Raw genomic sequence first — 25,227 nt, forward strand, 5'->3', positions numbered from 1 at the left:
TGGAATGTGCAACTAAGCACTTTTGGTAGAAAAGGTGCACATATTTGAGGATAAGGCTGGAAAAGAGGAGGAAGATACAACTCAGTTTTATTCAATTAAATGACTTGTGGACCAATAGGAAGTGAGAGAAGCATGGGTTAACATGGTTGCTTATATAAAATTCTCATTGTAAAAATTCCTTGATATTGTGACACAATCTCTAAGATTTGTATTTAAATTTGACTGGGTGGTATAATCAAATCCCTTAGAAACTCAGGGTAGCCAGAATTTGGAATAATACATAAACCATTTTTATAGGAGTAGAATTTATTAATACATTGAAAAAGAGCCAAATTTATAACTTCTTAGTAAAGCAGACACCTCCACACTAATTTCTATCTGTAGGATGTAATCTGCATAAAATTAAATCTTGGAAGACAATGAGTAGTTTTAGGGACAGAGTGGAGAGAGTCAATTAAAATACAATTCATTTAGTTAATATTTGTGAATTTCCTTTGCTTAACAGCTCAGTACAAATGAAAGAATTTCTATTTTAATAAAGAAGTGAGGTTATTTGGTTATGTATGTATGCCTGATGTAAGTGACTTCAACAAAAAATATCCAACGCCTGTCTTGTGAGAAAATATGCTTTATGAGGTCTTACTTCCTATTTGCCACGCAGTACTGAGCTGATGTAGCATGCTCATATGTGTACTTTTCACCAATATCTCCACTTGCAACATGTTTATGCTTTAACTCCTCCTTTAGTACTCCAAAATAATTCAATGGAATGTATGTAACCTAGGTTTTTTTAAGTGGAATTTCAATATTGTTGGCCAATAGTTCTGCTGGCCCATTTCCCAGGTAGAGTTCCTATAAAGCTTCTCCCCCCAGGATAGGGCTGCTCTGACTAAAAGTTAACAGCTACTTCCCTCTGACATCTTCTGAAGGTCTCTTGAGCATCTGTCTCTTTTGCCCAGAGTTGGTTAGCTTGCAATGACTTCTAAGTTTTACTTTTGCTCAGGTGTAGTCATGGCATGTGTTTGGCTCTCTGAGCAACAAGTTTGTCTGTAGAAGGACATGTGGCGGCAAAACCCAACATTCTCCTCAAACTGTGGAGATATCAGAAGGAAGGACACTGGGGATTAGACTTTCCATCCTTACTGAAGGAGCATGAGCTTGATTTCTTATTCCCTGGGTAACTCAGAAACTGATAGCTTGTTTGCATTGTGGAGAGTAGATCCGTGGTCCTTCAGAAGCCACGAGGCAAGAATCTGGAGCAATCAACTGGAGGCTTGAAAGTACACAGAAATTACTAAAATCAGTACTGTTGAAACTGTGGCCACCACATGCATACAATAGCAATTATACTGAAACAAATTCCTTTCCTTTTTCGAAACACATAATTGTTGAGGAACTGTGTTCTTTAAGAATCTATTGTCAATGATTTTTTGTGATCCTTAGTTGTTTTGTCTCCCAGGGCTGTGAGAAGGAGTACCTGCTGTCCTTCATTTCTGGAAAGGAAGAAGCCCCATTCACACTCATTGGTAAATGTCAAGAAAAATCTAAAATATGATTGATTGGGTTCAAAGTTGTACCTCTTAGTCTCAAAGTATTGATTGTTCTCTGACACTTAAATACCTCTTGTACATTTAAGAAATAATTACCTAGCACTTACTCTATAAAGGTACCTGGAAACATCTCTTTACTCAAAAATTTCTGGTATAGTTGAACAGAAAAATATGAAGCTGTCTTCTGATTTTTCACACAAAAATGTTTTCTTAAAAAACAAGAACAGAACTATTTTGGCCAAAAAATATAAATTAAATTGCAAATTCATTGTCCCTATTTATTGTTCCTGTTCAGTAAAAATCCACTGTCCCTTTTTCTACAGACTAGGGAGCCTCTATTTTGTAAGGACCTTCTAAAATTCAGCCAGGATTGTATATCCACATACAAATATTTAACTGACACAAGCTCTATTGTCAGGACTTTTCTCAGCATAAATGGAAAAGGAGATAATCAGGTTCCCAATGGCTTCCCTGACTGATCATCCTGAATTTATCATTTATTAGGTTGCATTTTCCAGCAGGTCTTTTCATATATACTGATAGTCTACTCATCTTTAAAATAGTCATTAGAACAAATTAGCTGGAAACAAAATTCATAGGCCATCAAGTGTGGTTGAAGAAACAAAACCATTCCAGCATAGGAAGGGCCAGACAAATAGTGTATGCTGTAGTGAAAAGGAGATGATTTCTGACGAAAATCATAGAGCACTCTTCTTTTTAATAATGTAGACACTACTATATAATTAGGACAATGAAATACATTGGAGAACGATATATTGAAAACGTATTTACCTTAATATAATGTATTAATTTGATAAGTAACATTGTCTCACTGATAATTTTAAGGATGGGAAAACCTTCACATATGGCTGGCTCTGAAGAACTCTAAGACCCCAGTATTCATGAGGACCCATTATCAGCTTTTCTGATTCTGTACTTTTGATGTAACCTCAGTTCTCAAGTGTGAGTCAACTGTTGGTCATCCTGACGCCTTGGCTTTATTACATTGATGCCAGAGGCATTTCTTTTATTCTAAAAATCAGAAGTTTCCATATTTCTTGTTCTGAATGCAGCTTCGACTTGTATCTGCCAGATGGAAAGGAAAAGCAAGAGGTCACCAAGTAACATCAGTAAAAAATGAGGAATTAATGAATGGGAGCTTATATGCTCTTCCTAGATATTGAAATTCAATTCTCATTACAATACCTTTGAGAATTCTTTGTAAAAGAAGTAATTCAAAGGATGAAAGAGCAAAACAAGTCACTAGCCATGCCGCTCCTGATGACTCTGGGTATGGTTTCCCTCCTTGCAGTGTTTTGCACATTGTTTTTGATTTCTAATACCCTGCAGTCTTCTTTCTACTCCCTTTCTGTGAGGAAACACCAGAAATACAACAGTGGGAGAGAAAGATGAGGAAAACCTGTCCACTACTCAGGAGTAGCCTTGACTTGAGAACTGACGAGGGAAATAAAATATCCTTAGATAAAACTGACATCATGTATAACAAAATGCTAATCTTAGCAATTATTGGCATGTATAGTTCGATTATTAAAGAATATTAGTAGCTAATGTCCATCAATATATTTTCTTACATCTTTATAAGTCTCTGCAATTGGGATGACAGATGTGTAAAATGATGACTACAAGGTTAGAGGAGTCAAGCAAAATGCCTAAGATATCAAAACCTGTGTGATGTCAATGCAGGAACTAGAAGGCCTTAAATAGTCTTAGATGGGAACATAGCAAAAGTCACCATTAAACAATGCAGTGGTGAATCTATGCATTCCAAGCAAGGCAAAATATTTGAGTTTTTAAAAATCTCTTTATTAAACTCCTGTGCTTTGGCTCCTGTTTTCTGAATGGTCTCTTCAGTGAGTGTGCATAATTCATGCAGGAAACATAGCCTTCTTCACTCCATAGGCCCCAAGAGAACGATGCTCATATCACTGTTCATGAGCTCAGCAAAAGGTAAATTTGATCACAACCATCACCATCAGTTTGAATCAATATTTTAATTTTCTCCACATAGGACATGAGTATCCGTACACTATTAAAATGAACCATCTCAGATATAAGGTGTCTATGCCGCAAGGACCAAGAAAGTTAACCTCTCGGACCCTCCAGGATTCCTTCCAGAAGCAGATGTCCCCAGATCTGGAAGGATATTTTTTCTTCAGCCAAAGCACCCACCCAAAGGCAAGTAGGGGAACAGTGAGTACCTCCTTCCCATCTTTCAAGTGTCATCTCTTAGCTCACACCTCCATTTCTGACCAACAAAATCCATGACACATAAGTATTCTCCCTATGGCAGAAGATGATATATGCAGAAACTGAGTACTCACTCAGAATCAGGCGTAGAATGCCTATAAAGACTGAAGTTAAGACCCAAGTCCTGTCTAGGAGGATTTTTTGATTCCTCCTCCCTCAGAGATAATTGCTCTCTTAGCTCTCTTATCTGTTTTCCCAGAGCACTTTAGACAAAGAGTTATGCATGCACACATTTGTGTGTCTCATTACAGGATGGTCTCTGAGTTCTGGACTCTCATATCTTACCCACCCCACGTGCCATTATCTGGGATGAGAGTAGTCATGACTGCATGACTTAGACACACTTGGAACTGATGGTCTTGAGCAAAGTATTATGGTTTTACATGGAATCTCTCTTTTATCTGGAGTGCCTTTTCGTCTAGAACTCTACTCCATGGCAAGTTTGCACTCTACAGGTAGAATTGTAGAGAACTTTATCAATTCAGGGACTTTTTATTCATCCTTCTTACCAGTTTTTTCCTCTAATGTTACAATGTTCTCCCACTGATATTTCTTTCTCTGATACAAATATGTTATTAATTTGGGATATATTTTGGCTGGAAAAGAGTTTCTTATTTTGCTGTTGCCAGTGTTATTCTGTAAGCTCACAGCTTATAATTTTTACATTTTCTCATACCCTAATTCATTCTGGGACACTTTAAAACAGGTTGCTTTTTCACCCTATATTTTCATGGCACCCACATAAACATTCATTCATAATACGATATTTCCCATCAAATAACATACATCATAAAAGGTCTGACTAAGTTTGAAAATATTTTTGAGAATATATTGGACTCGGTGTTCACTTTGCTTTCAGTCTTTTCTCATAGAATAGCTTGCACATACAGCTTTATATCAAGGGACAGGGCATTATTATTATTTTTTTTCAAATTAAGACTAGGTAATAGAATACATTAGGGTAATTTTTTAAATAATAAAATCAGAGAAATCAAGTTGAATACCATAATTTAACTTGTGTATTTACATTCATAGTCATCAAATTTGTACATATTGTCATCCAGGAATATCCTCCAGGATTGAAGAATGTGCGTACTTTCTTCTTATCTACCTTTTGAATTGGTGGGAGTGTGTACAACAGATAGAGAGTTAATTTTGATTCAGTTAGAGGCTGCTAACTGAAATGAAGAGAAGTAGAGCTTGTTTTGTTGGGAGATGACTGTTTCCTAGGCTGCCTTAAACTATCTGAGTGAGGGATAAAGTAAACCTCATCAAGAGTGCTATGAATCATTCCTTGTTCTGAGGAGTGCACTAGTCCAATGAGGTATAGATGGTGTCATACCTGCAGGTTAAATCAAGGAATTAAATCTAAAGGAGATTTTATTAAATAGTCCAAGTCAGTGGCAGAGTCAGAAACCCACAGTGGCATCTCTGGCATCTCTGTTCCAGCCCCACAATCATTGCCCCTGTGTTTATAGAAAAGCCAAGTGAGCAGTTATTTAAAGATTTGTGGTCAAATGTCAATATTCTTGCAAATCTTGGCTCATCTATTATCTTTCTAAATGTTTGGTACATGCTATTTATTTAATAAACTATGAATGTGCCATGATTGGGAAAACATTCATAGCTCAGGAGTAGAAACTTTGGACTCAGTTTTGAACACAGACTACCTGGTGAAGTGACCAGAGGCTGACTGAGGATTAACTCAGGCAGGCTGTTTCATTAAGGCTATTCCCTTGATGAGATAGACTTGACCGTGGTTGCATGTTTGGGAAGTAAACAGAAGGAGTTTTGCTTTGAAAGTAGGACATTATAAGACAACTGCAGTTGATACCAAATAGTTTTATCTTTCAAAATGGGATATGGCATGTCAATTCAGGGATCATATTTACCCTCCAGAATCTTGTCCAACTAGGTGTTAATGGTCTGATTATACCATACCATAGACCAGAGACAAATCTGTCTAGGATACATTCACATGGAAAGAACTAAACTGAGTCTGATCAGGCCACTAGGTCTAACCATCAGTTAATTGGTTTTGATAAAGAAGAATATATTAACACTACAAGGCAATGAACCAATTTCAGAAGGTCGTACAGTTACAGTACAAATGGCTCAGTTCCTCTACTATGCACTGCACCTAGCATACTAAAAAAGGAAAATGGTGGGAACAAGGTGAAAGGAATGACACATTAAATGCAATAATCTCCCTTCTTCCTCTACTTCAGAGCCAACCACAGATAAAACAAGATGCCTTTTCATGAATTGTATATCTCATCGGCATTCTAGATCCTGCCACAATATTTTTTGGGAAGCCCCACCACCTGCAAGGACAGGACTACATGTCAGAACTTCTCCCACGGGTATTTATGAGAATAACAGTCCATCATTTACAATTCTGGGGAAAAGAGCTTGTTGTTACATATTATGTTTAAAAGTTTACTGCCCTACAGAAGCAAATTCTGTTCATGATCTAAAGATTTAAGTGAAAAAACTCCTGATAAAAGCCTGAAAGTATTAGGTTTATGGGACATGTGTATCATTTCCCAGAAAGATCCCAAATGGAAGCAAGAATCCCTCACACATGAAAAGGCAAATGAAGTGTCTAAGAAAAATGGACCCTTGCACTTTCAATACAGGACAGTTCAACAAAGACTGACTTTCTATAAATTGAGTTTGTTTCATCACCTCATATTTTTTAATGCAAGAACATACACCTATTTCAAGGCAAGAACCTCCACTTTCATTGGTCACATAGAGAACATGAATTCTCATATCAAAAAAGATACATCACAAAAGACCTAGCTGAGTCTCAAAATATAATTTGGAAAGCACCAGACTCAATGGTACTGAATAATTTTCCTCACTGAATTGCAACACATAATAGCTTTGTATCAAGGGACAGAGCATTCTCAATTTTCCCACTGAAGCAAAATACAGAATAATTTGGGCAATTTTACACATAATAAAATCAGAACAATAAGACAGAATACAATTCAACATGCATATTTACATGCACAGTAATCCAACATTTGCTCATGTTAAGAACATCCATCCTCCAGAATTTAAGAAGGTGTTTCTTTTTTCTCACCTTATGAATTGTTTGTGGTGTAAAGTCATGTAGAGAGGAGGCATTGTCTAAAGGCTATTTATTCAATGAATGGTATAAATTACAAATTATGTTTGTAATAAATGAAGATTTTTTTTTCAAATACTCCTTTCCTTCACCATTCACCCCTTAAGAAAGGCAGGGACTTGCTTCAGAGAATTTATCATACCAAGGAAATGTAAATTTGATTGCCAGTTATTACAAATTAACTTTCAAGAAAATTACTAACATAGGGCAATGTTTAGGCATCTTCATGGCCTAAAGATTTATGTGAAAACCTCATGATGAAATACTGAAAGCATTAGGGTTATGAGACTTTGGTATGATTTCCTAGACGGATTCCTAACAGAACCAAGAATCAGTCACAAAATAAATAGGTAAATTATGTGTCTAAGAGAAATGCAGCCTTGCACATTCATACAGAGTTTTTTTAAACCTCAGAATAGATGTGTGTTGATGCAGGTGAGCACTGGAGAGGCATCCCCTCTTCTGGCTGCCCACTCTGACCTGTCTTTCTTCTCTCCCAGGTGTAGATGCTGACAAACTTGGTGTGGATGACTACAACTCAGAGTCTGGTGTGCTTATTACACACTCTGCCCTGGACTTTGTCTCAGAAGATGAAACGTTGACACCACTGGGGAGACTGGAAAAGTACTCTGCAAGTGAGGACGTACTTAACAGGCAAATTGTGGCCCAGAATTTGCTGAACACGTTGAGGGAAGTCAGTGACAATAAAAGACATTGTATTACAGTTTGGGAAATAATTACCCAATTAGCTGATGATCCAGAACCAATTGTGAGAGCAGAGCTGATGGAACAGGTGCCTCAGATTGCATTGTTTTGTCAAGACAACCAGACTTTCATAACAAATGCTTTTTCTAAATACTTACTATCTGTTTTGATTAGATATCTCTCAGATCAGAATAGTGTAGTGTGGAGAAAAAGTCAGGAAACTTTGATGGCTTTGCTGGAGGAGGAGTTGACTGAAAGATTTGACTTGGAAACCAAGGTGTGCCCTGTGCTTATGGAGCTGACTGCCCCAGACAGTGATGAATTTGTGAAAGCAGAAGTTCTGCCTATCATGTGCAAGATGGTTCCCATGGTTGGGAAGTATATTACAAAATGTTTTATCCTCCCCAGATTTTGTGAGATGTGCTGTGATTATGGAATGTTTCATATTCGAAAGGTCTGTGCTGGTAATTTTGGAGACATTTGCAGTGTAGTTGGCCAGCAAGCTACTGAGGAAATGCTGCTGCCCAGGTTTTTCCAGCTGTGTTCGGATAATGAATGGGGAGTCTGCAAGGCTTGTGCTGAATGCTTCACGGCAGTTTCAAATGCAACAAGTCAAGAAATCCGATGGGACAAGCTATCAGCAATATTTGTGGACTTGATCAGTGATCCCTCACATCGGGTTCGCCAAGCAGCTTTTCAGTCTCTGGGACCTTTCATATCTACTTTTTTTAATCTATCTAGGTCAGGACAATATTTTGAAGGAGAAAGCAATCCTTCAGAGGATGTGTCAGAAGATAAGTATAGCATAGGAGATCAAGACATCCCTAAGTATGGGCAGATCAGACCAGAGGCTGTTCCTTTGAATCTCAGCATCACTAATTCCAGTTTCAAACTGGGAAACGCACTGGAAGATGGTGCTGCTGAAATTTGCCAGAACTGTACAAGTGAAATAAACATTCCAGTGGATAGCTCTTTACTCTGTACTTTGTCCTCTGAATCTAATCAGGAGGCAAGTAGCAATGAGAAGGATGGAAATCTTAATAACAACCAATCTGCACTCCAACCAAAGGTTGGCACCAGTCCACAAGATTACACTCTCTTAGGTAAGAAGTTACCCAATTCACTCAATTTCTGGAAGACTCTTAGTTTTGAAATTGATCTAGCTGAAGAATTTGAACAGGACTCTGGGAAGAGTCTTAGCCCAGAGAGATCAGAAGAAGCACCTGAAGTCACCATGCCAGGTTCTCCAAACATCAACATGACTACAAGGAATGAACTGGAAAAACTGACAGAAAATCTGGAGCCCCACATTGATGGTACAGATGTCAAAGCACAGGTGGAAGAACTGTCAGCTGTGCTGCATGCTTCCAGTTTGGATGCTTATGAGGAGACCTTTCGTATGGAAGAGAGGCATGAGCTGCAAGAAGATGTGGGTATAAATGAGCTACCAAATTCTAATGTAAATCTAGATGATTCTGTCCCTTTAATCAGTGATGCTGATGAGAATAAAGACACCACTGCTCACTATGTCCACAGTGATGCAGATGTGAACACCATCAGTGACTTGAACCCTGAGGAAGAGAGGAGGCCTAAAGTGCAAGATGTTGTACCCCAGGCTTTATTAGATCAGTACTTGCCAATGACAGATCCCTCTCTTGCAGAGATGGTTGATACTGAAATTGTTAAGCATTGTGCCTACAGCCTGCCAGGTGTGGCCCTAACACTTGGAAGGAGGAATTGGCACTGTCTGAGAGAGACTTACAAGATTCTGGCATCAAACACACGGTACGAAGTTCGAAGAACTTTGGCATTCTCGATCCACATGCTTGCAATTATCCTTGGAGATGAGTTAACAGATGCAGATCTGGTTCCAATTTTTAATGGATTTCTAAAAGATGTTGATGAAGTTAGGATTGGTGTTCTTAAACACTTGTATGACTTTCTGCATCTTCTTCATATTGACAAAAGAAGAGAGTATCTTTATGAGCTTCAGGAATTTTTAGTGACAGATAACAGTATAAATTGGTGTTTTCGAGCTGAACTGGCTAAGCAACTGATTTTCCTTCTACAATTGTATAGTCCCAGAGATATTTATGAGTATTTATGTCCCATCGCTCTGCATCTCTGTGCAGACAAAGTTTCTTCTGTTCGTTCGGTTTCCTACAAGCTAGTCAGCAAGATTGTGATGAAGCTGCACAGAGAGACACCTGTGACCTTTGGAATAGATTTCCTCAATGAGCTGGTGGAGAATTTTGGGAGATGCCCCAAGTGGTCTGGTTGGCAAGCCTTTGTCTTCATGTGCCAAACTATCATTGAAGATGACTGCCTCCCCATGGACCAGTTTGCTGTGTATCTGATGCCACATTTGCTGACCTTGGTGAATGACAAGATTCCAAATGTTAGAGTGCTACTTGCAAAAACTTTAAGACAAACTCTCCATGAAAAAGAATGCTTCTTAGCCTCTGGCAGCTGTCATGAAGAAGCTGTGGAGCAAGCCATCATGACACTTCAGATGGACCAAGATAGTGATGTCAAGTATTTTGCAAGCAAACATCCTGCCAGTAGCAAAATCTCTAAAGATGTCATGAGCACAGCTTCCTCAACCTACTAGACAACCTGAACCTTGGGGTTCTTCTGCTTCCATGACAGCTGAAGTTCAATCTCCCCATAAAAGTCTGGAAGAGCTATGGGGGTAGAGGCCTTCTTCCCACTGACTTCTTCCAGGTTCCAGTTGCCTACACCCACTACCAGGGCTTTTAAGAGTCAGGAGAAACTTGAGGACTCTTTAGTCATGCTGTTAAGGTTATCAGGGTACAAGTTTTCCGATCTAAGTGCAATTTATTAATAAGATGTATAAAGAGAAAGATATATAAACTTTTGATTACTTTCTAGATGTTTATGAATAAATGCGATTTGTGAACAAATGTGAGTTATGACCTGTATGAATGATTTCGTGTATAACAGGAAAACTAGATAAACATACTTGTCTTTAAAAATATAGACTTCAATATTATTCCCATGCCTCCATGAGTGATAATGGATTTTAAAGAGACATATCTTAGAGAGAGTTTTAGTTGTCAATTACCCAGTATTAGATAAAAATAGAACATCTCAACAGCTGCCAGTGTGCAGAGAGGAGAACCAGGCATAAGCTAGATGACCATCTAAGTCTTCAGATGGGAGCCTAGCAATAGTCTTCATTGTACAATGCACTAACACATCTATGCATTCCAAGCAAAGCAGTGCATTTATATTTATTTCTCTATTTTATGAACTCCTATGCTTATGCTTGTACACTTGTTTCCTACAGGGCTCCCCAGTCAGTGGTCATGATGCTCAGGAACCTGGCTTTTTTTGTTCACAAAGCTCCACAGAGCCATGCTTACACCAGTGTGTGCACATGGTCATACTGAACTAGAATTGATCACATAGTCAATATTTTCCAGAATCTGAAAATCTCAAAGGAAATGGAATGAACCACATTGGAGACTCTGTGTTCCTTTCACTGGAAATAAGGAAGTCCCCCTTCTTTACCTACCCTCCAAGAGCCCATCCGGGAAAAACAGTTGCTCCCTATATGCAAGACCAACTCGTCATGAAGCCAGGGCTTTGAGCCAAAGGAAACAGGAGCAATGACTCCTATCCCCAACTTTGAGTGCCTCCAATGATTTCACACCTCCATACAAGAAGGTCATGACACAGCTATTCTCCATACAGAAGGAGGGTGTAGCATAGGCAGTATTCCAGTACCCATCCAGGATCAGGCTTAGAGTAAACTCCTCCTAGGAGGAGTTATTTTTTCATTTCTCTGGGGAAATAGTTGTTCTCGGTATGTCCAGAGCACTTTAGTTTTTTAGTTATGCATGTGCACATCTGTGTGTCTCATTAGAGTAGCATCTTTTAAAGTCTGGGATCTCATATGTTCTCTCTCCCAGAGTTTCACCCAGGATCCTGGGCCAGAACAGGACATGCCAAAATGACTAAATGACATAGGCATATTGGAATGGAGGGGCTTGAGTAAAGAGTTATGGTATTGAATGGAACCCATTCTTTGAAATGACATTGAGATTCTATCTGAATTCAGATCTAACTCTAACCCATAGGAAGCTCACTTCCAACATCTGCTTCAGGTTGAACTCTATACTAGAGTCTGAAATTTTCACAGTTGTGGACTTTGTAATCTTCCTTCTTTCCATTTTCCCCTGCCATTCCAATATTCTCTCACTGCTGTTCTCTCTGACAGAAATTTAATGTTTATTCAGGAAGTATTTTCACTAGATTTATTGTTATTAATTTCTAATTTTAAATTTTAATGACCCAAACCACTAACCCAAATCATCCCAGGAATGTTTAAAGGGGGTTGGGCTTATATACATTTAAATAACCTCAGCACATATTTTCATTGGTCACATAGACAATGTCAACTCTCACATCAAATATGATGCATCACAAAAGGGCCAGCTAAATCCAAAAGTATGTTTTTTAAAATACGAGATTCAGTGCTTACATTGATCTGGTTCTTATCTTACAGAATTTCAGCATGTATAGCTTTGTATCAAGAGACAGAACACTCTCAAATTGCCCATTGAAGCAAAATATAGTATAATTAGGGCGATGTTGTGTATAATAAAATCAGAACAACACAATGGTATACAGCAGTTCAACATGCATCTTTACACGTGTAGCAATTCACCATTTGCACATATTGGCATAGAGGAACATCCCCGAGGATTTAGCAAGGTGTCTTTGCTCTCTTCTTTCTCACCTCTTGAATTGGTTGTGGTTTAAAGCCATGCAGAAAGGGGGCATTGCTGAAAGGATATTTATTCAAAGAGTGTTACAATCTGTCTTTGAGTTAAATGAAGACTTTTTCCCCAAATATTCCTTTCCTCCATCCTTTACTCTTTAATAAATGTAGGGCCTTGTCTAAGTAAACTGACGATACCAAAGAAATATGAAGAGAACATTGCTTGTTGTTACATATTATGTTTAAAAATTTACTCTCCTAGGGAAACAATCTATTCATAACCTAAAGATTTTACATGGAAAACTCATGCTAAAACCTGAAAGTATTAGGTTTATGGGACATGTGTACAATTCCCTAGAGAGATTCCAAATGGAGGCAAGAATCCCTCAAAGAATGAATGATGAGTTCAAGAAAAATGGAGCCTTGCATATTCATACATACTTTTTACTGCCTCCAAATACAGGTCAGCAGAATTTATCCCATGCATACAAGAGTGATAATGGAAATAACAAACAACCCACTGGATTTGAAATTGACCTATGTTCAAAGGAGAGCCACACACCAGTTAGGATTAGACAGAAAATAGAATATCTTAACTGATGTCGATGTGCATAGAGTAGATCCAGGCAGATCCTAGAAGGTCCTAAATAGTTTCAGATGGGAAAAAAACAAAAGTCATCATTGTCCAGCACACTACCAGATCGATGTACTCCAAGCAAGGCAATAAATGTAAGGATTTTTTCCCTCATTGTTTGAATTCCTATCCTTTGAACCTGTTTTATGCATGGCCTAGGATATACTCATCATGCTCAATCAGGAGATGGCCTGGTGATGCAATTCTGTATACCACAGTCAGCACTGTCTGAGAAGCATTCCTATGGGAAGAACCTAACTGATTTTGATCAAACCACTTAGCTTAGCCATCAGCTTACTGTTTTGCAGAATTAATATATTAACAATGCAAGGCAATTAGACAGTTTCAGAATGTGGGTTATTTATACTACAAATGATTCAGTTTCTCTACTATGCATTGCAACAAAAATGCTATAAAATAGAAATATTGTCAACAGAGGTAAGCTATTTAAACCACTCTATACTATAATCTTCTTCCTTAGATAGATTTAGAGCAGAAGAAAGTTAAAAGGATGTAATTTTTATGAATTCGATATCTCAGTGGAGGCTCTAATACCTGCATGGCCACCATATCCCCAAAGATAGGAAAGGTCTTTGGAAATTCTCTCATGGCTGTTTGTGAGAATGACAATCAGCACACCCCAATTCTGGTTGGTTTATTTTTGTTCTCTGTACTTCTCCTGAGGAGCAAAAAAGTGGGCTAGTGTGTCCATTGTTCTCACTGAACTCCACCCACAAATAGAGAAATCTAAACTTTGGCTTAGAAGTTTGTTAATAATACTCATGGAATAAAAATTTGAGGCATTTCAGAAGTATGTAAGGCAAGCACCACAGGAAAATACTCATCTATTTTGCTGGTTTCAGTTAAGTCCCACATATACGTGATGGACAAATCCAATGGGATCCGTGAATATGAACATCTGAGTCCCCCTCCACTCACATTCACATTCTCCCTGTGTATTAGTTGAAAATATCTTTCAAGGATATTTTTAACTTTGTTTTTTGGATTTCAGTCATTTAAACATAAAGATTCATCAGCTTGGCATCTACCAATCCTTTAATCCTAACACAATGCATCAAATGAAAGCCATAGGGATTGGATTATATTATCTGAAATTAGTGCCCTAAATTGTCAGTGGACATTTATTGAATGTCCAGTATCCCACAAAGCAGTATACTGGATGCAGAGAATTTTATAGCAGATTCGAATGAGTATATTATATCAAGTACTTGATAGTGAATACCCCATGTCTTGCATCTTTCACAAAATCCTGTGTGTCAGATATGGTCTCCGTCATTCCAAATTCACAACTGGAATGAAGAAAATCTCTGTAAAGTTATTTACTGTGCTCAAGGCCAGTCAGAAAATCCTCTTTGGTTACCTCCCTCTGACACTTTCACCACCAGAAGCAGAAGACAAGAATAAAAGGAAAGAAAAGGCTGTTGAGAAGGAAATGTAATCAAGAAATTTTCATATAAGGGATGGATTTTGAGCCTGATTTGAAAAGAGTCTTGGAAATACAGGAAGTGGGAATGGGGATGTAGTCACTTACAGGAGAATAAAGAAATGGGAAATGAGTATAGCAATCTCCATTTTGGGGAAAGACATCCACATCAGGGTACAATGAAAAATGAATAGTGGAGTAGGAGAGGGAGACTCAACAGAAGCCTGCAAACAAAAGTTTGAGGTAAAAGCATCCATTCACTGAAAAGAAAAACCTGATCCAGAGTTTAAAGTTTTTCAGGGTATGAACATAGAATGAATTGATGACAGAGCATATATTTAAAGGCACCAAACAAATTTAAAATTAACTTCATTGCTCTTAGCTTTAGGACTATAATCTCTCACTCCCTCATCTGGGCTTTCAAGAAGGGGTCAGGTTCGTTCTCTGTGCTTATGTACAGGAAATACCATGAACTTTCCTTTTCCTTCCTTCTGCAAAGGATATACTTTTCCTTATCAATCAAAAAGGGTCTGTCACAGAAGACATCTTCAGAAATACAAGCAGTATAAAGTTCTGCAGAGGACTAAAGTAGGAACTAAATTCTGGAGTCAGCATGGATATCAATGGGGGAATATGCCTTTTTGGTTGCACAAATATTAGAGTTAGGGAAAGTTCTAGAATTATCCAAGTAGAGCTGCATAACTTAGAAACTGTATGGATGGTTTCCATCATCATCATTACTCAGTAAGAATAGGCAAAATACACTACTGAAAATCTGGAAAATTGAAGAATGCATAACAAAGTCAAAACTCAGGGAAGCTACTCTGATTGTTACAAAACCTGATATGTTAGACATGTGGGGTATAATGACTCCAATATTGTTGACCCACTTGGTGGCTGTCATCAATAACTTTTATGTTTAACCCACCACTAACAGTTGCAGTTACAAAGCACACAACTCCTGTAACAATTCATTTCTTCTAAATATGACTCTTGACCTGAGTGTAGTAGCCAAATGTAGCTCAGAATTCTGAAGATTCAGTTGAATTATACAAAAAGTAGATAAGCTTTAAATGATACAACTAAGTCTCTGTAGTATTTTAAAACAAAATATTACAAGTGAGAAAGAGTTTAATTAATCCATATTTGTGCTTTTTAATAGTTCTGAAAGCATATGATAATGTGGTAATGAGTGCAAAAAGTTTCTTAAAAACATTTTAGAATCTCTGCTGAACTTGGTCCTTCCCTATGTTTTCTGAGTGCTTGGCTACTGTTCATTAATGGTTTATTGCTGACAGTTCAGTAATGGTTTATGGTCAGTGAGTACTATGCTGAAACTATAGCAATATAGAGTAGGGATCCAAATAAATTGATTGTTGACCTCTAGAAAGTACACACTTGAAATGGATTTCATTTTCTAGCAAGATATAGAGTTACCATTTTCAGATTTTCCAACTTGGCCTGGATAATACTATATCAGATAATTGTAGAGTTAAGCTATCCTAACCTAGAAATGAATATGTAACCATGGCAACATTAAATATACTTAAGCTTTCTATAACCAGTAATAGTGAATGCCCTTGGATTATTTTTCTTGGGTCATGTGCTGGGTTTACCACCAAACACCACCAATGAATTCTGTCTCACAGATCCCAGGAAACCATAGGGGAGACACATATGATTGGTTTTGAAAGTTCAGTGTACAGCAGGCAAATGTGTTCCAGAAACCTTCCAGAACCCAGAGCTCAAGTTCTTTCTCTCTACATACTGGGCACATTCCATGGGAATCACAGTGAGAAACCAGAGCCACAACAGGAAGGGATTCCCACACATAACATGTTTCAGCAGCAGAAGGACTGTGACTTTGTCTATTGTCTTCACTTTTCAATCTCCAGTACTACACCCCTGCTTGTTACAAACAGCAGCTCATAAGGTATTAGGATCAGTGAATAATTTCTATAATAGATGTATTTGACTATTTGGTAAAAACTATGTTAACAAGGTGTGCCTTTGAAGCTAGCATGGTGATATGTCAACTTCTCATTCTTACAGAAAAATTTACACTTCACATTTTTGCTTTTTTTCTTGATGGTTCTGGGGTTTATGCTCATGGCTTTGCACTTGCTTAGCAGGAAATCTACCATTTGATCCATTTCCCCTGACCCTTTTTCCTTCTGTTTATCTCTTAGACAACATTTCATGCTTTTTCTCAGGCTGGCCTTAGATGAAGATCATCATATCACTCCCTCTCACCACACCCAGTTTGTTGAGTTGGTGTCTCACTAATATTTTGCCTGGACTTTCCTTGAACTATAATACTCTCATCTCTGCCTCCTAAGTAGCTGGTACTACTGGGATACACCAAACTCTTAATAAATTTTAATAGGCCTAGTATTATAGTATTGAGATATATTAATCAACCATTTAAACTAACTATGTAGGCAACTAAGGAAGAAACCTACACTTGTATTTCTGTAGCCCTGGCATTCAGAAGTCCAAATGTTGGATATATCATCATGCAGATTAAGTTTTCATTTTGTGGAGGGTTTTCATATGTTTTAATCCTAGCGATTGAAAATAGTAATGTGTAGTTAATACAGATTTGAGGGCCTTTCCATGTCTTTTGCTTCCTAGTTTAAGAGTTGATAGTTTATATAGTTAAGAGAATTGAAGAATGAAGTTGTTAAAAGAATTTTCGCCCAAGGAATACACATTGCTCAAGTTGTAAAATCCACCCCTCACTTAATATGTGTTCATAAGTATTCAGTTCCATTGTTCAGAAAGTTTATTGCTAAGAATTAAAAGCACTGCATTCAAGAAATAATCAACATGTGTATACATATTTCTTTCAAGAAAATAGAATTTAGGATGATTTCTCACTTGTGAATTTTAACCCATCTGACTTATGTCAACGAGAGGAAGTTTCAGATGGTAGCTGTATCTTCACTCCCATCACTTCCCAGACTATGCTTTCATACTTATAGTTTGAAGTGGAAAGTTTGAGCCAAGGTCTATATAGGTCGCTGCTGGGGTTGCTCTGAAGGAATTGGCATCTAAACTGAATTTTTCTCTTAAATTCTTTCCCCATAAGTTTTCTAATTTAGATTTTTCTATAAGAATAATAATATTTTGCCTATATAAAGATTTTCTACAAACTATCAGCAGAAATATCAAGGCAATGAAGAGAACATAACTGCAGTCTAGAGGTAATGATGCAGCAACTTGTCTATTCTACACATGACTCAAAATTGCAATTAGTATATTCTTAGAAAAATATTATCTTATGTCTTATAGTTTGAGCAGCTAAAGTAATGTCCAGTGCCAAAAATTTCATGTGGTCATGCGTGGAAGCCAGTTCAAGAAGATATGTATGTCTCACTACTCTAAGTTATTGTTTCTCTACTAATGTTGTAGAATATTTGACCATGGGTACACACTTTGAGTACCCATGCCACTGATGAAGAAATTCACTGATATCCTAAAGAAATTAGAATAATAATGTACCCCAACTTTGTTTAATAGTTATCTAACCAAAGAAGTTCATGTCTAATTGAAGAATTGAACTCAAGTAAACATTTTTGTATGCATTATTTCCTAGCATGAATGGCATTGATAACAGAGCTTTGGGCTTTTGCCAGTAAGCAGCATTCCAAAGTTTTACTTTAAAAATGAACAGAGAATTTCCTATTTAATTTTTTAATTTTATCCATAAGCTTTTAGTTGAGCATATTGTAGAATGTTACTGGAGTCTTAAACATCCTGATATTAAATTAGATGTTAGTGACATTTTCTAAGGGTAAATACACTGTAGTGACATACAGGATGTATTCTAAGTCATATTTTTAAGACATGATCTCATTGCTGTTGCATTTTCAATAGCATATGTCACTGAAATAGAAAATTTCCTTTTCCTTTCTCCATATTTACAACTTCCTAAGTAAAATTACTTGGATTAAGTGTGTGTTTTTCTGTATTTTAGAATAGTTGCCAAAGTACAACATTCCTCTATTAAACCAACTTTTGGTAATGTTGTACAATGTTCAGAAAAATGCCTCAGCAAATAAAGTGTCATCATAAAATTTATTCATGTGCTTATTAGCAAGTCTTCTGTGGAGGCATACTTCCTGAATCACAGTAGTAGAAAAGATCCTATCCACAAAGATAATGGGGTTTCCTAATTTTTTCCATAGGGAAGCAGTGACCCCAATTTAAGGCTGAAATTCAGGATAACTACGACTGATGTTTTCCTTTTTCTAAGTACATAATAAGTTTCGAACCTCTGGGTTGGCCCAGTCATTTCTCCCACTTTGCTGAGATGTTGGAAGATAGCTTGTTAAGGAAAAATTGACAGAACCCAATTCTTCATTTCTGTTCAAGAGGCAGAACAGTAGATTGACTAATGGAGTAATGGTAGAGAAAACACAGGCTTTGGTAGATTTCCCCCTTCCATATTCACTGACAACAACTCTTGTAATTTTATCATTAGCATACTTTTAAAGTATGCTATGCTCCATGGTACTGTAACTGCTGTCAGGGAAGAGACTATCCTGCTCTTCACTGTATCCCTAATAGTTGGCAAAGATTTTGGGCTTCTCATGAAGTCCAAGTTTGTTGAAGATGCCATGTAAAATGAAAAAGAAGGGAGGGGAAGATTGACTACCTGAATTATCACTCTGCCCATTGAGCATGTTCAACACTGACCCACTGCCCTCAATTGAAGGATCAGAAAAGGATATTAACCTAGATCCAAAGTACCTCACAAAGACATTTGTTTCTGGTGATAATGGGTTTTGAACTCAAGACCTCATGCTTTCTAGGCAGGTGCTGCACCATTCGGCCACAAAGAAATTTTTATTAAAATCCAAAAAGAGCAAACTGAAGGTGTAGAATGATTCCTTCTTCCTGACAGAAATAAAATTTGAGATGGCTATGCTTAAAATTGAAACCCAACTTGTTAATGAAAGTTTTGTTATAAGCATAAATTTGTGGAAATTAAATCTCTCTTGCCTTTAAGATGATGACTCTACAAGGAGGTTGCTAAATTCTTTATTCAAACAGACTTCATAAAATCTGTAGACATGTTCAGAACATATATGAACTTAACAGTAGTCATAACTTAGCCTCAAGTACAGACTTTCATTATACTTTGTTCACTCCTTCATTCTCTTATCTGTTCCTCCTCTTCTTTGACTACATCATTTCAAGACTGTAACTTCTTGACTTTCTAGAAAAAATTATCATGCTCCCAAGCTTTATATTGTAAAATTACCCTCAGGCATGGCTTGTTTTTCCTTTCTATCCTCCACTTTTAAAAAACAGACTTTTTTGTTTCACATAGCTATATAAAGAGTTTCAATATGACATTTCCATGTATATATGATTTATAAGTCCTATTAGTACATCCCTTCCATTTTTATCGATTTTTTCTCCTTTTTGCACCTTAGTCTCCTTCTTATAGTGATTTCAACAGGTTTAAAAATTCTATGTTCCTTCTTGTATAGAAAGCTCATCAGTCATGTTTCCCTTCTTTACTTCCTTCTTTTACTCTCCCTCTCGTGTGTTTTCAGTCTGTCCTTCCTTGTTTAGGTGTCTGTTTGTTGTTCTCTAGGTATTGTACCCATACCTATACCTATTGGTATGTAAATCAGTGTATCCTCCACTCACTGCACTTCCTTGCCCTTTCCACCTATCCTGTGTTAATCAGCACTTTCAGTTTGCTTCTGGAGATCAAGAAAATTCTTTCTTCTTTGCTAGAGATGAAAAACCAGTGATAGATGACATGAAAAATGCAGAGACATTGAAGAGTTTGACTACAAATTTTTACTGAAAAATAATACACCTAGAGGAAAGAATACACATACATATGTATAAAACTCAGTGAACTTTTTTGAAAGAACACAGTTGAGTTAACCTCTATCCAGATCAACAAATAGAACATTTCCAGGACCTCAGGAGGTCTTGCTCTGTCACTAACCGTACTCACTAAAAGCAACTCTTTCAACTTTCTCTTTTAAAAAAATTTTTCATTTATTCACATGTGCATACATTGTTGGGGTCATTTCTCCCCCCTCTCCTTTTCTCCCTCCCCCACAAACTCCCCCTGTCAGTTCCAGGAAGGTCCTGTTCTGCTTTTATCACTAATTTTGTTGAAGAAAATACACAGGCCTAATAAGGGAGACAAAGCATTTTTGCTAGTTGAGGTGAGGCTAGCTATGCAGAAATATTCCTAGCATTGCTTTCGTGTACACATGTGTTATGACCCATGTGAATTCATCTCTAACTGATCTTTACACTGGTTATCGATCCCTTCCATTATAACCTCTGTCACTTTAAGGTTTCTGTATTAGTTCCTCTGGAGTGGGGACATTGAACACTTTCATGTTTTGGGTTTTCTACCTATTCCTATATCTCCCGTATGTGCTCTCCCCTTATCATGTGATCCAAGTCCAACCACATTGCTGCATTTGCCCTAAATCAAAGTCTGCATATGAGGGAGACCATATGATTTTTGGTCTTCTGAGCCTCGCTGACCTTGCTCAGAATGATGTTCTCCAGTTCTATCCATTTACCTGGAAATGATAAGATTTCATTCTTCTTCATGGCTGAGTAAAATTCCATTGTGTACATTTTCTTGATCCATTCATCAGTAGCGGGGCATCATGGTGGTTTCCATAACTTGGCTATGGTGAATAGCACTTTTCCCAGCAACATTTGTTTTAGAGGCTGTCTTTTCTCCATCGTATGTTTTTGGCCCCTTTGTCAAAAATGAGGTGGGAATAGTTGTGCGGATTCATATCCAGGTCCTCTATTCTGTCCCACTGGTCTTCATGTCTGTTTTTGTGCCAGTACCATGCTGTTTTTATTGATATTGCCTTGTACTATACTTTGAAGTCAGGTATTGTGATACCTCCAGCATTGCTCCTTTTACTGAGTATTGCCTTGGCTATTAGTGGTCTCTTGTGTTTCCAAATGAACTTTAGAGTAGATTTTTCAGTCTCTGTGATGACAGTCATTGGGATTTTGATGGGAATTGCTTTAAACGTGTAGATTGCTTTTGGTCGTATGACTACTTTTACTGTGTTGATTCTACCGATCCATGAGCATGGGAGACCTTTCCATATTCTGTAGTCTTCCTCGATCTCTCTCTTCAGGAATTTGTAATTCTCCTTATAGAAGTCATTCACATCCTTTCTTAAATTTTGTCCTAGGTGTTTCATTTTTTTGAGGCTATTGTGAATGGAATTGTTTCCATATATTCCTTCTCAGTTTGTTTGTTGTTGGTATATAGAAAAGCTAATGATTTTTGTATCAGCATTCTAACATTTAGATCAGATTTGCTTGTTTTTGGCCTTCATATAAAATAGAATCATTCAATGTGTATCTTTATGTCTTACTTCTTTTGCTGAGCATTATGTTCAACGAACAATCTGATTAATCAGTGTTTCTGCATACATCAGGTGTTCATATTCATTTCTGAGAAGTCTATAATTATGTATCTGACATTTGGATTGTTTTCAGGTTTGACTTTTGAATAATTAATATGTATTCACATTTAGGACTTTCTATTGTTCCCATGTCTATTACATATATGCCCAGGTATGGAATTGTTGAGTTATTGGCTGTGTTTGTGCAGTTTTCATATTTACTGCCACAAGGCTTTCCAACATTTCCTTTAAAAAAATTATTCAGGTATAACAGTTGTACTGGGAGACACATTCTGATTGTTACATATGTGCTTATGATAGCTTAGTTAGATAATTCTTCCTCATACTTTCTCCCTTTCCCCCTCCTCCACCTCTTAAAATAAGTTTAACAAGTTTCATATATGAATACAATATATGTATGTCATATTCACCCTAATTTACCCTTTCCTTGTACCCAATCCCATCCCACTGGTAACCATGGCCAGAAAAGGCCTATTTTACCCTTGTGTCCTTCATTTTTGAGTGTAGATTGATAGGCCAAGGGCATTTGTCATGGTACTTCAGGTATGTATATAGTGTACTTTATTCAAATTAATGCTGCCCATTACTCACTGTTTCTTTATTACCATGCTCTATTAATATTCAACAGCCCACAGTACAGTAAATTATATTATTACTATTATTAAGTACAAGGAGAATGGTATCCTCTACACCAATACTGTACAAAGGATTTGAGAGTGAAGATTTTTAAAATTGAAAAAAATCCACACCCATAAAGAACCCATTGAAGGAGCTTAGACAAATAGACCATTTCACTCAACTTTACAGTGAAAAGCCATATTCAGAGTAGATAGAATGGTGGCTCAAGCAGTAAAGCAACTGCTTCATCTTCATAAGGCCCTGAGTTCAATCCACAGAACAATCATAAAAAAGAATGAAAACCCACATTCAGAAGAAACAGTAATTCTCAAGCTTGAGAACCAGACTTAACACTGAAATGGCACCCCACAGAGCAATAGTACTGAGACAGAGACACCGAGTCATTCTGGGGCCACAACATGCCTCTTTTCCCCTCTTCCTACCATGGTAATAATTCTCCCTCCTTCAACACCATAGTAGACAACAGAGGGACTCTCACATAGAGTCATCCAAAGCTCTGAGAAAAAGACCCTGTCTGTTTCATAAACTCATTCTTCATGAGCATGCTTACATAATTCTTTCTCTAAGCCTGACTTTTTAGACCCTATTAACATACAAAGACTACAGTCCAACCCTAAAGACTCTATGTATGCCAAATCAATACTGTCCAGACAATAGTCCACCACTACAATCTTGGAATGTGTAGAATGCTAATCACATCTGCATGTATAGAACATCACACTCCTTATTGTGACTGTGCTTTTCTAGCAACTGACAAACCTCTTCCAATTCTTTCTTACCTGGAGTCAGTGTAACAAATGTCACCCAAAGGCCAATGTGTGAAGGATTCTGTCCCTTGCTTGGAAGTGTTGAAGCTGTTGGAACGTGTAGGAGGTATTAAGTCTTCAGATATCAGGAAACATGTCATCAAGAGAGTTAGTTCATGGGGGCATACTCTCTTCTTCTGTTCTTTTGCCCCCTTCCATGATGTGAAGCGTTTTGATGCACCACATGCTTCCCACCCAAAATACTTCCTGGCCCTGTTTGTAAAACCCAGCAAAGCCATTCAATCATGTATGGGGACTGACATAACTAAGGACCACAAAGCAAATTTAAGTCTTACAGCTTTACTACAGCATGAAAAGTCAACTAATACACTGCTGGCTGGTCTCCCAGCACCTGAAATCTGCCATTTCAAACATGAAGAGACCAAGTTTTGAGTAATTTGCTACACCATTTTCATCTTATGAGTTCTTCACCAGTCTTTAAGTCATCATCTTCCTTCTACCCCTGCACACTCAAAATTATCAGCTGAAGGATCTTCTCTCACTTTCCTTTCTGCCCTCTGGCTAAGAGACCCCAGAATCATCAGGTGTAATCACCATACCTCCCATTTTCAGGGTCCTTGTATACTTTCCATAATCCATTACTTAGGTGGAGTTATCAGAATCTTCCTTCTCCTATTTGTTTCTCTCTACCCATTTCCCTATCTATATGAGCATCGCTCAGTGCAGAAACAAGGCCTTTTGTAGGAAGCATCATCCTTCAAATCCAGGAAGACTGCACAAATACCAAGCCATTTTGTTCAGGTACAGTGTGTTTCTCTTCATAGGTCCTGGAAAGAGCTAAACATAGAGTCTTGTTGGTGTTAGACCATTTTCTCTTGTTAATTGCAAAATAATATAGTCTGGGAAAGTTTTATATATATATATATATATATATATATATATATATCTTCTATTTTTTGGCTTTGTTTGGATTGTGGGCCTGCAGTTTGAACTCAGAACTTAGCACTCCTGAAGAAGGTGCTCCACTGCTTGAAACACAAATCTACTCCATTTTGCTGTGGTTATTTTGAAGATGTGGAAGTAGGAATTATTTGTGCAGTTTGATCTTGAGACACACACTCCTAATCTCAGCCATACAAGCAATTAGTATTACAGAACTGAACGATGGGTATCAGGCAAAATTAGTATATATTTTTTCCAGGATTTCCAAGGTCTAGGATCAAGGGGATGCATCAGTGAAGAGCTTCTTACTTACCATTTTCTATATATATGTTTGTACACAGAAATTTATTTTGTGTGTATATGGCATATAAGAGCATATATTTGCCTTCTGCACATATCTATAATTTGTGTTTGTATAAATACTTCTGTTTTATATGTCCCTCTGTAAAACTTTCTATTTATATGTATCTATATTACCAAAATTTACATTAATGTCTTTCAATGTATATATAATCAAAATAGATTTATGTTTTTCAATATTATATACATGTATATATATATAAGAAATGTGTATCTAACTCTATAAAGGCACAGATTTTAGTTATTATATAATGATTATTTTAAAAGACTTGAAAGTTCTGAGGACTGCCTGGGAATAGAAAATGGAAAAGCTGGAGGATGAGAAGAGAGTGTAGAGGAAGGAGAAGTTAATCAAAGTGCTTTATACAGACGTGTGAAAAGGTCATACTGAGCCAGGCACCAGTCGCTCATGACTGCAATCCTTGTAACTGAAGGGATTGAGATGAGAAGGATCATGTTCCAAGGCCAGCACAGGCCAAAACATAAGGGCAAGACACTATCTCAAATACAGTCACAGAAAGAAGGGCTGGAGATGGAGACATGGATGAAGTTCCTGAGCAACTGCTTTTCAAACACAAGGTCCTGAGAAC

The 25,227-nt window shown here is 37.3% G+C and overlaps 1 protein-coding gene and 1 pseudogene across 1 annotated transcript in view; both read left to right on the forward strand.

Moving 5' to 3' along the window:
• Window positions 1-4,081, forward strand: part of LOC109684638 (rho GTPase-activating protein 20-like) — a 214,420-nt gene extending 210,339 nt beyond the window's left edge. Inside the window, exons 11-13 of the mRNA XM_074052201.1 lie at window positions 1,460-1,526; window positions 3,580-3,746; window positions 4,070-4,081. Coding sequence (XP_073908302.1) covers window positions 1,460-1,526; window positions 3,580-3,746; window positions 4,070-4,081 — 246 coding nt within the window. The remainder of the gene's footprint in view (window positions 1-1,459; window positions 1,527-3,579; window positions 3,747-4,069) is intronic.
• A 3,525-nt stretch (window positions 4,082-7,606) lies between these two features.
• Window positions 7,607-10,538, forward strand: LOC141415564 (serine/threonine-protein phosphatase 4 regulatory subunit 1 pseudogene; annotated as a pseudogene).
• The last annotated feature ends 14,689 nt before the right edge of the window (window positions 10,539-25,227 follow it).

The sequence above is a fragment of the Castor canadensis genome, chromosome 13, assembly GCF_047511655.1.
Source record: "Castor canadensis chromosome 13, mCasCan1.hap1v2, whole genome shotgun sequence".
Classification (NCBI taxonomy): Eukaryota; Metazoa; Chordata; class Mammalia; order Rodentia; family Castoridae; genus Castor; species Castor canadensis.